The sequence below is a fragment of the Loxodonta africana genome, chromosome 18 (assembly GCF_030014295.1).
Source record: "Loxodonta africana isolate mLoxAfr1 chromosome 18, mLoxAfr1.hap2, whole genome shotgun sequence".
NCBI classification, from domain to species: domain Eukaryota; kingdom Metazoa; phylum Chordata; class Mammalia; order Proboscidea; family Elephantidae; genus Loxodonta; species Loxodonta africana.
The window spans coordinates 23,837,214-23,854,318 of NC_087359.1; the positions used below are offsets into that span (position 1 = coordinate 23,837,214).

A 17,105-nucleotide genomic window follows, 5' to 3' on the forward strand; every position below is an offset into this window, starting at 1 on the left:
ATTAACATACCAAAGAAAACCCTATTTCTAAACAGAATTGCGTCCATAGGAATAGGAGTTAGGATTCCAACATTTACTTGGGGGGGGGGGCACAATTGGATCCATAACTGCATTTGAACTTCCTTTTGATTGCTGAGCTTCAGAATATACCCACCCAAAGGCCAGATCTTCACATAGCCATCACTAGGACTGCTGAGCAAGACTTGCTGCTCAAGCCTGAATCATCTGTTCATCTGGGGTCACAATTACTAAATTGTTTTTGACTGCTTGGGTGCTAGGAGTTGAAGCCGTGTGTAAAATTATCAGGAATCATTGCCCCTCTAGCCTCCACGTGTAGATGTTGTTGAGAGGGATGTATACTTTGATTTCGGTTTTTCAGTATTCCAAAAAACACATTCTTTATGGTTATTAGTATTTAATTTTAATCAATGTTCACTGGTTTAAAACTCCTTTTATGTTCACAGCATTACATACCAATCTGGACTGAGCTGCCGGAAGGCTCCTTGTTCTTAGTTTTGGTTGTATGCAGCATTTCTCCTTACATCGCCATGAGCAGCATCAGCGATTACAAAGTAAGAAAAAGGGGAGCAAATAAAGAAAATTCTGGAACTTCAGGGATTGCATTGTGAATGTTACCTGTTCAAATATTTTCTTTCAAGACAAACATTTTAAACACATGTTTCACTGAGGTAATGTCATTAAGCGATATTTTAACAAATCAGAAAATTGATTTCTAAAAACACAAAATAATCTTTACTTCAAAATCACAGAAGAAATGCATTCATTTTGCAAAGACTCAATAAATAAAAGCCTCCCAATGGAAATATTATAAAGCTTCTGACAGTGTTACTTTCTAACTCAAAAAGGAAACCTTTGATGTTTAATTTGAAGATCAAATTTAAGACTTGAATCCTCTTTTCACTGCAGAAATTGTGATTTTATGTTGTATTTGTATTTGGTCATTCTCATTACCCAGACAAAACAAAGCATGTTTAGATAAGGCAGCCTTTACCCTCTTGAGCCAGTAACTCTCCAAGAGGATGTTTCTGCAAAAGGAGCGTTTATTATGCCCCTTAGGCCACAAAATAACATTTCTTTTGAAGGAGCTTAATACCTTGATCAGGAAGTCCCTGGGTGGTAAAAATGGCGACCTGCTTCGAAAAGGTCACAGCCTGGAAAACCCTGTGGAGCTGTTCTACTCTGTACACATGGGGTCACCATGAGTCAGAAACAACTCCATGGCAGCTAACAGCAACAACAACAATGCGTTGATCATTCTGAGGTCTACTTTTCTCTTCATTATTCGTGAGTGAAAGTGGTGTTGCCAATCAAGTCTATCAAATAAAAAAAAATGTAATTTTTTTAAATGGCCACCATTATGGAATTGGCTTTATATATCTCAGGTTTCTAAATGGCATAAGCATTTTAAAAATCTTACATGTATTGAAATAAATCTTACAATGTGTCTATTATGGTTTAGGATTGCAATTGAATCTATGTATATCCTGTGTTTTCTCATCAGAGTAAAGCTCAATCCCAGCTATGGATTTCCGGCCTCTATCCTTCTGCTTACTGGTGTGGCCAGGCGCTGGTGGATATTAACCTCTATATCTTTATTCTCCTTGCAATGTATTTAGTTTTCTACTTAACATATTTAGTGAACTTTCACCTGACAAGTCGAATTGTGTTTGGTGTGGTAAGTAACATATGACCTAAAACATATTTTATAAGATTTTGGAAACCCTGGTGGTGTAGTTGTTAAGAACCATGGCTGCTAACCAAAAGGTTGGCAGTTCAAATCCACCAGGCGCTCCTTGGAAACCCTCTGGGGCAGTTCTACTCTGTCCTATAGGGTAGCTATGAGTCAGAATCGACTCAACGGCAACAAGTATATGGTATAATTACAAATTTTAGCATTGATATTTTATATTATCAAGACATTTTATTTTTATTATTCCATAGCCCTAAAAATCATGCAAAGTGTAAGTGCAAGAAGATATTTTTAAAATACACATAATTCAATTTTTCTTTCAGTATTTTCTCTTTTGTCTTTGCTTTTGTTTGTTATTATCTTCAGGTTGTAACTACACTTGGTTATGCAGCTTCTCTTGTCTTCTTGACATATGTGATATCATTTATTTTTCACAAGAGGAGAAAAAATACTATCCTTTGGTCACTTTGTTTTTATGTGGTAAGTGTACATACATACAAACAGACAGCATTCTTATTCTAATGTTCAGTGTAAATTACTAACAGTTACTTTTGCCTGGAGCAGTGGGGATAGCAATACCAAACCCAGTGCCATCGAGTAGACTCCGACTCATAGCGACCCTGTAGGACAGAGCAGAACTGCTCCACAGAGTTTCCAAGGAGCGGCTGGTGGATTCAAACTGCCAACCTTCTGGTTAGCAGCTGAGCTCTGAACCACTGTGGCGGTACTGTAAACTTACACCATTAAAAAAAAAAAAAAGCAGTTGCCATAGAGTGGATTCTGACTCATTGCAAACCATGTATTTCAGAGCATAACTGCACCCCATAGGGTTTTCAATGGCTGTGATCTTTCAGAAGTAGATCACCAGGCCTTTCTTCTGAGGCGCCCCTACATGGATTCAAACTAACAACCTTTCAGTTAGTAGCCGAGTGCTTAACCATTTGCGCCACCCAGGGACTCCTAGTGTTATGTTATGATGTGTTTATAATTTCTGACTGCTTTTCCCTTTTTCTTTTTTGTATTTATCTTTTTCAGTGTATTTATCTATTTCATTTTTATATCATTGAAAAAGAAGGCACATATTTATAGAACCCTAGAATATCAGAGTTGAAAAAAATTCCAAATCACATAGTTTAATTCCCCTTATTTTATACAAGAAAAAAATTAAGTGGCCTGCTCAAGGTAATTATGATAGACTTAGGAATAGTCAAGGTATCAGACCTTATGTTATTCCACAAGTCAAAAAATATGCGGTAGTAGCATGGTTGACAACACGGATTCAAAGCTTGTGTTGATCAACACATCTGGATTTGGGAGGCTAAAATGTTTCCAAATTTGGCTTCTTCACAAAGACCTCACGCGGTTTGTAATAGCTTTTGCGTTTTGCCAGACACAGATAACTTATAATTTCATCCAAAGTATATATTGAGGATATAGACCCGTTGCTGTCGAGTTGATTCTGACTCACAGCGACCCCTATGTGCATGTTGTGATGATCAACCTTTTCCTCATGTAGCTAATATATACTTGAACTCGGCTGCCTTAAGACTGAGGTTATTTTTTATTCCTCAGAGAATCAGACGTCAGAGTGTACTGTAAGTTGATGGCCAGCCCAGTGGTCCTTTTGTGATGGGAGACACATTTGGGTTCACTCCATCATTGCATGAAACCATTGTCAGCAGTTAATTTGTTTCTTGAGGCCAAAGGACTCCCGGCCATCCAAGGATGTGGAGCTTCATGGATATCCTAGGCACTTGTCTGACAAGCAAGCACCTTTCCAGCTGGTTATGCTCAGTAGTAGAGGCATGTCAGCACATCCTCAAAACTCTGAGCACAGAGCATTTCCTTTGACACAGCTTGACACCCTCTCCTGTTCTAGTGGATGAGAAGAAGGTGCAGGAGAAGGAAAGAAAAGAAAGAGGCATAAAGGTAGAAGCTTGGAGTCCTGGTAGACTAGGAAGAGTCAGCTAAGTGGACTTAAGGACTTAGAGTTATCAGAAATGAGAAGATAGGAGGAAAAATAGAAAAGAATAACATCTTGGAAACCAAGAAAAGAGAAATGAAAAGATGATGATACCTATACAAAGAGATTGTGGAGTTTATAAAACGAAACGAGTCCTTTAGATTTGCCATCTAAAATGCATATTATGCTTTTACTGAATGCTTCATTTTTTTTTCATTTTAAGTTATATTGCCCTATTCCAGATTATTTCATTTAGCATTGATGCAACATAACCCTATAAAATGGTCCCTCAAAAAATATACTTTTCTGACATCAAGCCTTACACATGGAGTTTTGAATTACAGTTCTGTGGGGTTATATGATATGATTTAACCTCTCTGAACCCTTAATTTCTCATCTATAAGGGGAGGATAATAACAGTAGCTATATTATAGAGTTGCTGTAAGGATTAAAATATATAATACGTGCCTGGCATTTGTAATATTCAGTGAATTTAGCAATTATAATTCTTACTATTTTTATTCTAATTAATACATTGATGATCTAGCAAAGGTTCAATACAGTGCTTAATATATACTGATTTACCAAAAAATTTATCCTTAAAACAGAAAAATAAAAAATTTTACTTTCCCTCCCCCTGCATTTCCAAGTATTCTAATAGAAAAAGAGTCCATTACAATCAAAATGCACAATCTTACAAAAAGCATCTATTTGGAATGAGGAACAAATGGAGCAGGGAAATGATGAGAAAGCTTTACAGTAGCCTGAGAAGCTAGGTCAGAGGCAAGAGGTATTCTTTTTCTATAACTGTCCATGTAACTTTTCATTGGCTACGTATTCTTCTACATTAGCAATATTATTACCTTAGCTATAAAAAGATATTTCCTCTGTTTAGCTTACTGTCTTGGATTACACTTAATAATGTCCTTCCAGGAAGTCTATTTGATCATTTTAGCTTTTACCTTCATCCCCAGACTTTTTATCTATTTACAATCTTCTACTGCAGAGCTAAGGAGCTTCTATTTGCCCATCAATGAAAGCTTCCCTACTTCTCCTCCTCCTTCTGAAAGTGGAAATTGTGATGGCCATTCAGGTGTATTTGCATATATGAGAAAATACTTATATACATGATGAGAACACTTAGCTCTGTTTTCTCAAATGTCGGTGGGCTAATTTGTCTGACGTGCCACCTATCTGGTCTTGCCTTGTAGATCACGGTACTCACATTTGATGGCATTATACTGTACCAGTTCAGCTATACCATCCTGATTGTCATCATGTTCTTAGTTCCCTCACTTACCATAAGTGGATTTTTCATGTTTGCAACAGCGGTAAGAAATATTACTCACTGTGTTATTTATTATGACTATGCAGTGTGTTCAAGTGCTTTGTCTCAATCTATAGAAACAGAGAGTAGGTTAAGTGGGGATAGGGAGGGACAGTGAATGGGAATGAGGGGTCTCTTTGGGGTAATTGAAATGTTCTAAAATAGAATTGTGGTAATGATTACACAACTCTGTAAACTTAACTAAAAATCCTTGAATTGTACCCTTAAAATGGGTGAACTTTATGATATGAAAATGATACCTCAGTAAAGTTGTTAAAAAAGCTTTGCCATATGCACTTTGCAAAATACAACCTACTGCCCTTGAGTCAGTTCCAGCTCACAGCGACCTCATAGGGTTTCCAAAGCCATAACTCTCTATGGAAGCAGATTGTCACATCTTTCTCCTGGGGAGCCACTGGTGGTTTTGGACCACAGCCCTTTCAGTTAGCAGTCAATCACTTTAACCACTGCACCACCAGGGCTTGTCAAATCTTACTCTAATCTGTCATATTGAAAACAGTGTAACAGTGTCTAGTTCAATAAGTAGTCATTTGTCCATTGAGAGGATAAATTCATATATAATACTATTCATTCATCAAAAAATACATTTTTGTTAAACACTTCTATGTGCCAGGCACTGTGCTAATAATTGGAGACACTTGATGAACAAGAGCATACAGTCCTTCCTTTCAGATAGCTTAGTGGTGATTAAAGGAACCCTGGTGGTACAGTGGTTAAAGTGCTCAGCTGCTAACCAAAAGGTCAGTGGTTTTAACCCACAAGCCACTCTGCAGGAGAAGGATGTGGTAGTCTACTTCCCTAAAGATTTACAGCCTTGGAACCCCTATGGAGCAGTTCTACTCAGTCGTATAGAGTAGCTGTGAGTCAGAATAGACTCTAGGGCAGTGAGTTGATTTGGAGTAGAGATTAAAACAGACCAGCCTCAAGCAAATCAAGGCAAGAGTTACAAAGGAAAAGTGTAAAGGACCAGGGAGCACATATGAGGCATAGCTGATGTGCTCTGGAGAGGTAGAGAATCCTTCTGGGGGAAGTGGTGTTTAAATAGAGCCCTAAAGGATGAGTGAGAACTAATTAGTACAAGGGTAGGGAAGGAGGCAAGCACATTCTGCCAAGGGAAGCAAAGGCATTGAGGCAGGAAAGACCAGGAGACCTTAGAGAAATGGAATGTGATTCCACCCATGAGCAGAAGTACGGTATGTAAGAGGCTGGAATGTGGGATGAGATAACTTAGAAACACACTCCCTGGGGCCCTGCATCATCCTGGCTGAACTGGTTTTAAAGGAAGGAGAAAGGACTTCCCTAATGGTTTGTATTCTTGGGAAACTGGGAAAGCTTTTCATCTGCAAAAATGCTTTGTTACCAGCTGAGTGATGCCTAGAATTCTTGATTGGAAACTAATTCCTTTGCTGAAAGCATTTCCCCCCTATAAATAGACCTGCTAAGTGAAATATATTAACATATATCTGTCACATATTATTTATGGGGAACGAGTTAACTTCTAAATGTATTGCTTGATGAAGGAAGACTGAATAACAACTAATTATTGTGGTGGTGAAGCACCACTGGGACAGGAAAGGACACTAAAAAGACTTGTGTGGGGCAGTTAGGCTAAATAATATCAATGCTCAGAATCTTTCACAGGGCCAGCACCTTTTCCTGTTACACTTTTGGCAGGCTTTTGGCAAACTTTAAAGCCAAGAGACTTAATAATAATAAAAAGAAAAAAACAGATTGAAAGAGAGAGCCAGGTACGTTACCAGGTCATTGAGAACTAGTCAGATTTGAATAAAAGACTCTTCTCTCTTCTCTGCAGGTAATTACTTGTCATCAGTGTGCATGGGGTATCCAGCTTAATAAAAGAAATAATGCTCCATATGTAAAATTTCATATTATTTAAATGCAAACTTTAAAACTGAGCAATTTCCATTTGGCTTTTTTTTTTTTTTTTGCAGAGAATCAATGAGCAGTATAGAATATCTGAAGGCGAAGATCATGACCTGAGTGAAGTTGATCTTCTAGTGTCCTTAATAGTGAGAAGGCCTTTCTACCTAGCCACGTGTTCTTCTGGATGTATATCATTTAGGATCACTATCTGCTCTTAAGTGTGCTAACTTTTAAAGTGTTTTTAACACAGCCTTAGGTAGAAGAATTATATTCAGACATAATGATTCTAAGTCCTAGATTTACTTTTTATGTATATGAATGGACTAGATGATAAGTCCAGAGTTCAATATAAAATTTTTGTGTATGTGTTTGTTTTAAAGACTCTACTACTCCCTCCCTCCAAATCTGAGACAGCTTGTAACAGAAAATACAGATGGAATATAACTTAAATCCTTTAAATCCTGGATTAAAAGGGCAAAAGTCAAATAAGAAGAATGAAAGGGGAAACTATGTCAGTATGTTAGGCTGAGGAAAGCTCCTGTCTTTGAATACTATGCGTCAGCACTTTTCTATGCACAGAAGCATACGCAGACAAAAATCCCTGCCCTCTTGGAGCTTATATTCTAGAGGAAGAGACAGATAGTAAACTAAATAAATAATATACACTGTGTCAGATCGGTGGTCAGGGAAGATCCTGCAGAGAAATAAAGATCTGAAGGAGTCCAGGAAGCAAGCTGAAGAGGTGGCAGGAGCAATCCTGGCTTGTTCGAACAGCAGCCAGGAGGTGGTTTGGCAGAAAAACCAAGGGGGAGCCTTGTAGGAGAGAAGATGACAGAGGTAATGGGGTGAGGGGTGGGGTTACCTAGAGCTTTCTGGATCACCATATGGACTTTGACTCCTACTTTGAGTGAATGAAGAGCCAGTGTAGGATTTTAAGTAGAGTGATAGGACCACACTTAAGTATTAAAAGAGTCACTCTGGTTACCATGCTGACAATAGATGATGGGGCAAGGAGAAAAGAGGGAGCCAGGTAAGAAGGTATTGTAATAATCCAGGTGAGAAATGATAATACTGTGGACATGGGTAGAAGTAGCACAAGTAGGGAGAAGAAGTAGTTAATTTCTGGATGATTGTAAAGCTAGAGCACACGGACTTTGCTGCCAGGTTGGATTTGGGTTGTGAGAGGAAGAAAAGAGGCAGGTTCCACTGCGCTGATTTTTCATTGTAGAGCCAGAACTATCTCCCCAATGGACAGGAATGAGCCCCATCTACCTTACCTGCAGACAAAAGATCGTCCACTTAATTCAAATGGTTAAATAATGTTTGTGAACTTTTTCCTAAATATCATTGTTTTTCTTTCCTCCTAGCCTTACTTTCAGGTTATGATTTTCCTGCTTGTTCTAAGGTGCTTGGAAATGAAGTGTGGGAAGAAAACAATGCAAAAGGACCCTGTTTTCAGGTTGGGATAAAAATAATTCAATTTGGCACTTCACATCATATTTCAATATTCCCAGATCGTGGCTACTGTATTGACCTAGCAGGGATTTACATGTACTACGTAAACAGCACTATCTTGTCCTTTTGGCTAGTGGATCACTGACTTCCTTGTAAGGAAATATAACCTCTAGGCAGAGTTCTGCCACTAACCAGCTGAGGGAGCTGAAAGTAACTTCCAGCCCCTCAAATATTTCTTGAGTTTTTTTCTTACCCAAATAAGTCATTCTCCCATTCAAGTTGACCCTGCATCCTTGAACCAAAGAGATGGGATGAAATTGAGTTAGTTCAGAGTTGAGAGTGTTTTGCAAGTAGAGGGATTCTAGAAGGGGTTATCAGTAAAAGATGCTAAAGAGAATATCTGAGTATGATTAAGATGAACTCAGAGTGAACCCAGAAAATGCAGTCAACTGATTTTCAAAGAGGAAGCAGCAGTACTTGCTGGCTGATTTGAAAGAGTCAAGGTGTTAACTGGAAGAATGGTTACAATACTGAGGAAAGGATTCTGGCTATTGGGGTGGGAGTTCTTGGCAAAAGCAGAAGCAGGTATCCACAGTTTCAACTTTGCCAGTCTGTTGAAAGAAAGAACAATGGTAGAGTCACAAGGAAGCTGATTTTTGATACATCCTTGACACCTAGAAAACCACATGTAATATATCTAATTTTCTCCACAGAATTTCTCCCCAAAGTAGAGATGCTCGACCGAATCCAGAGGAACCCGTAGATGAAGATGAAGACGTTCAAGCAGAAAGAATAAGAACAGCAACTGCCCTGACCACTTCGAACATCGATGAGGTAGAAAAACAAGTGACAAAATAAATGTTAACAGAAATATTCAAGAACGGTCAAGATCTGCTAGTTTTTATTTTGAAACTAATCCTTAAATATACAGGCACTTCTTTGGAGCTTCACTGAAGCTTTATCCAGAGAGGAACCTCAAACGTGATTACTTTATTTTTCTTTTGAGGAAAACGGATTTTGATAAGTAGAGCTATAATTTTAAAATCAAACAAGACCTTATGAGTTGAAGAGTTTAAGTAGAATTTATTATAAAATGCTAAGTAGAGAGTACAATTTCAAACTTTACCTTTTATTTGCCTTAGGTATGGTGATGTTTCCATGAGCTTAGCTACTTCTGTGCTGGAAAGACAGTGAGCCAGCTTGCATGAAACTATGTTGTCTTCCCAGTTCACTGAGAAGCGTGAAGTACTGCTTACATTAAAGAGTGCATATTACATTTGAAACAATCAATATGGATTACCCTCAACACAAAATATTATTTGGTTTATGACAGAACAGAAAAGGGCCCAGCAAGGAGAACATCGAAACATGAAATCTCTGAAATTTAAGAGGAAAATCATGTTGTCATCTCTTGCAGAAACCAGTCATTATTGCCAGCTGTCTCCACAAAGAATATGCAGGCAAGAAGAAATGCTGCTTTTCAAAGAGAAAGAAGAAGATAGCTACAAGAAATATCTCTTTTTGTGTTAAAAAAGGTTTGCAATAACCACTTTTCTATTAGTCATTGTTTTTAGAAATGTTTTAGGCACGATTCTACTTGCTGGCGCATTCATTCATCCATTCATTAAACATATATTTTTTAGTGTGCTATGGTCTGTTTTAGGCTCTGGGCATGCAGTTATGAAGGAAGTAGGCAAAGTTCCTAGCTCATGGTCCTAGCTGGGGGTCCATAAACAAAAATAACTTATCAAGAAAACTTTCAGATATTAGGTAAGCCCTCTGTGGAGCATTAAAATAAGTGAAATGAAGGGAATGAATTGGGGCTGCATTTGGCTAGATGGTCAGAGAAGACCTTCCTCGAGGAGCAACATTTAAGCCAATATCTGGGTATTAAGAAAGTGCCAACCACGTTGTCATTAATACTTATGAGCTTTCTAGGCAGAGAAAACAGGCGGTAGAGGAACTCAGGTGTGTATTGTAGACACGTTTGGAATGGTTGAAGAACAACACAGTGGATGCATCTACTCATGGAAGGGAAGAGGTCAGAGAAGTGGGCAGGGACCGGATTAGGTATAGCTCTGTAAACACAACAAGGAGTTCATATTTTAAACCAAGTTTGTGAAAAGCCATCAGAGGCTTTTTCTCAAAATTGTGCCATCGTTTAATTTATGTTTTGAAAATGTTACACCGTTTGCTGTTCGTTCATGAATTTGGAGGAAGGGCAAATTAAGAAGCTTTTATAGCAATTTAGATAAAGTATGATAGTGGTTTGGACACAAGTGGTAAAATTTGGGATGGACAAAATATCCCTGGCTTCCCAGGTTTAGGAATCATTTTATACATGGACTCAGCACAGTAGCAATTTACTATGGAAAACAATTTGGAACCTTTTTAACTCAAACAAATATCCAGGAAAAGGACAACAGATATATTGACATAGAATCTATAAACTTTCCAATAATATTCTGTATAACATAGAAGGTAAAGAATGTCTTTTGGTGACATGAATTACACACATATTATAAATTTCAAAATGATAATAACTGGGTGGAGGTTCAAATATCTCAAATTTTATTGAAAAAACAAGTTTATGTTAATATTTAACTTCTGTTATTAACAGTCAGTGATTCTTGCTTTCAGGTGAAATTTTGGGATTGCTAGGACCCAGTGGCGCTGGTAAAAGTTCATCTATTAGAATGATATCTGGGATCTCAAAGCCCACGGCTGGAGAGGTAGTAAAAAATAAAGGAATGGTTCAGTTTTATAGTTATAAAACCATACTTCAATATGGGGGCCCCTGGGGGGTGGGTTCAAATGTTTAATATGCTCAGTTTCTAACTGAAAGGTTGGAGGCTCACATCTATCCAGATGCTCCTCTGAAGAAAGACCTGGCAATCTACTTCCAAAAAATTAGCCACTGAAAACCCTATGGAGGATAGTTCCACTCTGAAACACATGGGGTCATCATGAGTTGGAATTGACTCTGTGCCAACTGGTGTATTTGTATATTAGTAATTTATATGGTTTTCTATAACAAGCATATGAAGTAATTTCTCTAATATTTCTTTGATGCTCAAAAATTCAGGCACTTATTATTATTATATGTCAGTTTCTTGAGTAATTGCATGTCTGAAGAAAAGGCTACACGTGTTTCTAAAACCTTTTTACTTTTTTAGGTGGAGCTGAAAGGATCTAACTCAGTTTGGGGTCACCAGGAAGACAATGTGGTCAAATTCCTGGGGTACTGTCCTCAGGAGAACCCGCTGTGGCCCAACCTGACGGTGAGGGAGCACCTGGAGGTGTACGCAGCTGTGAAAGGGCTGAGGAAAGCAGACGCTGCAGCCACCATTACACGGTACAGAGAGAAGTCACGTGTTTCCTTTGGGTCAAGAGGTAGGGTGACTGTCCAGTTTGTGACAAATTCACTAGTAAAGAGTAGAAACTAGAAGAGATGCCTCCAACTTTGTAGTGTCAGTGTTTAGAGCAGGAATAGGGGACAAGACCTTGTTTGGTTCCCACATCCCTGAACAAGGGGTCTTTAAAAAAATAACCACATAAAATTATCTACAATGAATAAGGTATGAAAAATCATCCACTTCTGTCTCTAAGTCGCAATTCTGATTTTTCTTAAAGGATTTTTAAGAGGTGAAACATCTTTTTATTCCAAAATAAACTGATTTTTAAAAATGTTATCCCTAGAGTTTTGAGAGTAATAGCACAAGGCTATGACATTTAAAGAGATTAACGGTTTATTAAGAGTGAGAGTAAAAGAAAGAGGGAAAGAGGGAGAGGTTTGCAAACAGGCAGGCAGTTCTGTGGAAACTGCTGAGACTATCACAAGGCAGTTTTTGGTTACATGCTATTTACAATCACGTGACGTGCAGCTGGTTCTGTGAAGGCTATGCAGTAGTGCAGGAGAACAAGTCCCATGGAATATACGAAATTCTAGAGGTAAAGGTCTTGGGGAAAAGAAACTTGCAGGCTAAACATCTACCATCTGGTACTTCAAAGTGAGCGTGGTCCTTGAGAAACAAAAAGACACAGTCTTTTTTAGGGGTTGGTGGTGAAAACACACACATTACCAATTCTATAATTTCTACATGTACAATTCAGTGACATTGATTATTACAGTCTTCACGTTGTGCAACCATTCTTGCTATCCTTTTCCAAATGATTTCACCACCAGCCTCAAGAGGTCTAGCTTCTGCTGGGCCAGGCTAGGCAGTGGTTAGAGATGGGGTGTGACCAACAGTCTCTGGCCCGGCAAGGCTGTGTGTGGAGCTCTTGACTGCCAAGAAGGGGCATTTTTGAAGGATTAATGAGGTTGGTTTGCAGGGCTATATTTAATGAAAAGACACCAGAAGTCTTGAAGCATTGTCCAGGCATCTGGAAAGTTGTGTAATTTTAACATCTCCAGTGCTGTTACTCTTCTGTATACTTACATTTGCCAAATATCTTCTCTTGCCCTAATATCCTCATCCTATTTTCCATCAGATTGGTGGATGCCTTCAAGCTGCAGGAGCTGCTGAAGGTACCAGTGCAGAAATTAACCCCAGGAACCAGTAGGATGGTATGTGTGGCGTGGGACGGTCCTCTGAGAGCTGGCACAGTGTGGCAGTAAACAAGGGCGTTTCTCTGCATTTCAGTTGTGTTTTGTGCTGAGCATCATGGGAAACCCACCTGTACTGCTTCTGGATGAGCCGTCTACAGGCCTGGATCCCACCTTGCAGCAACAAATGTGGTGAGAATGATCTTCTCTTTTGCTGACCCTCTGCGCATGAGCTGGGAGTAGACGCAGTATGTAAAGTTGCATTTTTAAACTGATCTTAGAAAATCAACTTTCACATCCACTGGTTCCTAATTCAGTGGCGTTTTCCACATTATTAGGAAAACAAATACTTCCCAAATAGATTTTTAAATGTTGCATCATATTCATATGTTATTCAGGTAAAAAAGAAACTCTCTAAGACCTTTGTTGGATTTTTAGATCTTGTAATTTGGAGTATATTTTAATTTTGCCTTTGAATTACTGAGATGTCTATAATGGTCTCCTTGTTTTTTTTTTTTTTTTTTTTAACTCCTACTTTGATTCCTCAGAGAACGTTAATTTACTGACCCAACTTCCTTTTTCTCCTCCTTTTGACCAAATCTGTCAACTTGGCTTATCCAGTTTTTAAGCACAAATTTTCTCTTCTTGCTTTCCAACCTAGGACTTCGCTTTAGATTAATAAAAATTCTCCGATGGTGTTTCATATTTGTGACTGTCCAGTATTCTTTTCAACTTATTTTAAAATGTACTGTAGACATTATATACAATGTAGAGAGACTCAAGAAGCCCTGGTGGCACAATGGTTAAGTGCTCAGCTACTAACCCAAAGGTTGGCACTTCAAACCCACCTGCCACTTCTTGGGAGAAAAGACTTGGCAATCAGCTTCCATAAAGATTACAGCCTAGGAAACACTATGGGGCAGTTCTACTCTGTGCTATAAAGTCACTACGATTAGCAATTGACTGGACGGCGCACAACAACCACAGAGAGAATCATTTATGAACCCAGCACCCATTTTCTCCGATTACCAACATATGGCCAGTCTTCTTTGATCTGCTCTACACCTACCAACCCACTTCTTTTCCCCACTCTCCAATTATCTGGAAGCAAATCCCAGGCAGCATATCCTTTTATTTATAAGTATTTCAGTTAGTATCTCCAAAAGATAAAAAATCTTTTTTTAAAAAACACGCACTTCACTAAAGGAGATATTCAGGCAGCTAACAGATACATGAGAAAATGCTCTCGATCATTAGCCATTAGAGAAATGCAAATTAAAACTACGATGAGATTCTATCTCACTCCAACAAGGCTGGCATTGATCCAAAAAACACAAAATAATAAATGTTGGAGAGGCTGCGGAGAGACTAGAACTCTTATACACTGCTGGTGGGAATGTAAAACGGTACAACCACTTTGGAAATCTATCTGGCGTTATCTTAAACAGTTAGAAATAGAACTACCATACAACCCAGAAATCCCACTCCTTCAAATATACCCTAGAGAAATAAGAGCCTTCACACAAACAGATATATGCACACCCATGTTTATTGCAGCTCTGTTTACAATAGCAAAAAGCTGGAAGCAACCAAGGTGTCCATCAACGGATGAATGGTTAAATAAATTGTGGTATATTCACACAATGGAATACTTGCATCGATAAAGAACAGTGAGGAATCTGTGAAACATTTCATAACATGGAGGAACCTGGAAGGCATTATGCTGAGTGAAATTAGTCAGAGGCAAAAGGACAAATATTGTATAAGACCACTCTTGAGAAATAGTATAAACTGAGAAGAACACATACTTTTGTGGTTAGGAGACGGGGAGGGAGGGAGGGCGGGAGAGGGTTTTTTACTGATTAGTTAGTAGATAAGAACTACTTTAGGTGAAGGGAAGGACAATACTCAATACATGGAAGGTCAGCTCAACTGGACTGGACCAAAAGCAAAGAAGTTTCCAGGATAAACTGAATGCTTCAAAGGTCAGCGGAGCAAGGGCGGGGGTTTGGGGACCATGGTTTAAGGGGACTTCTAAGTCAATTGGCAAAATAATTCTATTATGAAAACATTCTGCATCCCACTTTGAAATGTGGCGTCTGGGGTCTTAAATGCTAACAAGAGGCCATCTAAGATGCATCAATTGGTCTCAACCCACCTGGATCAAAGGAGACTGAAGAACACCAAGGTCACACGATAACTATGAGCCCAAGAGACAGAAAGGGCCACATGAACCAGAGACTTACATCATCCTGAGACCAGAAGAACTAGTTGGTGCCCGGCCACAACCGATGGCTGCCCTGACAGGGAGCACAACAGAGAACCCCTGAGGGAGCAGGAGATCAGTGGGATGCAGACCCCAAATTCTCATAAAAAGACCATACTTAATGGTCTGACTGAGACTAGAGGAATCCCGGTGGTCATGGTCCCCAAACCTTCTGTTGGCCGAGGACAGGAACCATTCCCAAAGACAACTCATGAGACATGGAAGGGACTGGACAATGGGTAGGAGAGAGATGCTGATGAAGAGTGAGCTATTTGTATCAGGTGGACACTTGAGACTGTGTTGGTATCTCCTGTCTGGAGGGGGGATGGGAGGGTAGAGAGGGTTGGAAGCTGGCAAAATTGTCACGAAAGGAGAGACTGGAAGGGCTGACTCATTAGGGGGAGAGCAAGTGGGAGTATGGAGTAAGGTGTATTTAAGCTTATATGTGACAGTCTGACTTGATTTGTAAACATTCACTTGAAGCTCAATAAAAATTAAAAAAAAAAAAAAAACTTAACCACACCTAAAAATATTAAAAACAGTGCCTTAATGTTATCCAATATCTAGTTAGTATTTATATTTCCTTGATTTGATTGAACTACAATCTGAATAAGCTTCATAAACTGTGTTTTACCTATTAGTTTCCCCCGCCATCTCTCTTCTTTTTTTCTTACATTTATTTAAATATAAAATGCAGTATTTTGTTTAAATAACCTCTTGATTCACTCCAGGCAGGCAATCCAGGCAGCCATTAAAAACAGCGAGAAGGGGGCCGTCCTAGTCACGCATTACCTGGCTGAGGCCGAGGCCTTGTGCGACCGCGTGGCCATCATGGTGTCTGGGAGGCTCAGGTGGGTGTTTGTCCAGAGGCCACAACTGACCCCTCAAAAAATATGAGAGTTTCTCTGTGGGAGGGGTGTGGCCGCCCTCAGCAGCTGGAGCTCGGCTTCTCACTCCTTCACAGACACCCTTTTCCTTGCATTTCAAATTGGAGAATAACATCAAGAAATTAAGGGACAATTTTTTTTTCCCCAACACTTTGTCCTTCTTGCCTGTAGATGCATTGGCCACATCGAACACCTGAAAAGCAAGTTTGGCAAGGATTACATTCTAGAACTAAAACTGAAAGAACCTTCTGAAGTGACTGTGGTGCACGCGGAGATTCTGAAACTTTTCCCTCAGGCTGCGCGGCAGGAAAGGTGAAGGGAGTTTTTGATTATGGTGGAAAATGCAGGCTTAGCCTGCTCAGTGGTTCCTTTTTTGCTCTGTGACGATGTCAAGGTAACTTGACTTCTTAGTAAAAGATAGAGATCTCAAAAACTTGATTTGTTGAGTCTTCCAGATCATGAGTTGAAAGATGCCCAGGAAGCTGATTACCCATTGTCCTCGAGTCGGTTCCGACTCATAGTGACCCTATTACAAAGATGCAAATATTTACGGTAAATTCCCCTTATAGAAAAACAGCAATTGAGATAATAAGGCTCCCCTTAATGGTGTTTTCTTGCCTCAAAGTGAAGTCTAGAATGGGGTGTGTGTGTGTGAGAGAGAGAGACTGGGGGAAGGGAAGGGAGGCAGAGAATGAATTTGAAATTCCTTGGAGGGATAAGCTCACCTAAGAAGTTGGACATAAAAGCTGCTACTTTCATTTTAACACGGTATGAATATAATGGAATTATCTGTAGTTTATAGGCCAGGGCGCCATATAAACAAGATGCCAAAATATTTTTCTGGTCTTCCTCAGAAGCCAGGGAAGTTTAAGTTAGTCTTAAATACCTCCTCCGCTCTTCTGTTTCTCTCTCCCAACCTCATATCTCTCGTTTCAACTTAGCTTTCTGGAAGGTGACAAGGATAAACTCTTAGGTTGACGTTAGTTCCCAACCTAATTTGAACTAACCAAAGATCATATCCGAATATCTGAATTCATTGAGC

The 17,105-nt window shown here is 39.2% G+C and overlaps 1 protein-coding gene across 9 annotated transcripts in view; it reads left to right on the forward strand.

Moving 5' to 3' along the window:
• Positions 1-17,105, forward strand: part of ABCA6 (ATP binding cassette subfamily A member 6) — a 64,022-nt gene that overhangs the window by 42,888 nt on the left and 4,029 nt on the right. For 8 of the 9 annotated variants that reach the window (XM_064270830.1, XM_064270828.1, XM_064270826.1 and 5 more), the window contains 14 exons: positions 465-572; positions 1,523-1,696; positions 2,078-2,191; positions 4,886-5,005; positions 6,975-7,052; positions 8,274-8,365; positions 9,075-9,195; positions 9,779-9,896; positions 11,002-11,093; positions 11,538-11,716; positions 12,856-12,931; positions 13,008-13,102; positions 15,908-16,027; positions 16,235-16,375. In XM_064270830.1, the coding sequence (XP_064126900.1) occupies positions 465-572; positions 1,523-1,696; positions 2,078-2,191; positions 4,886-5,005; positions 6,975-7,052; positions 8,274-8,365; positions 9,075-9,195; positions 9,779-9,896; positions 11,002-11,093; positions 11,538-11,716; positions 12,856-12,931; positions 13,008-13,102; positions 15,908-16,027; positions 16,235-16,375 (1,628 nt within the window). The remainder of the gene's footprint in view (positions 1-464; positions 573-1,522; positions 1,697-2,077; positions 2,192-4,885; positions 5,006-6,974; positions 7,053-8,273; positions 8,366-9,074; positions 9,196-9,778; positions 9,897-11,001; positions 11,094-11,537; positions 11,717-12,855; positions 12,932-13,007; positions 13,103-15,907; positions 16,028-16,234; positions 16,376-17,105) is intronic. The other variant, XM_064270831.1, reaches the window with a different exon arrangement.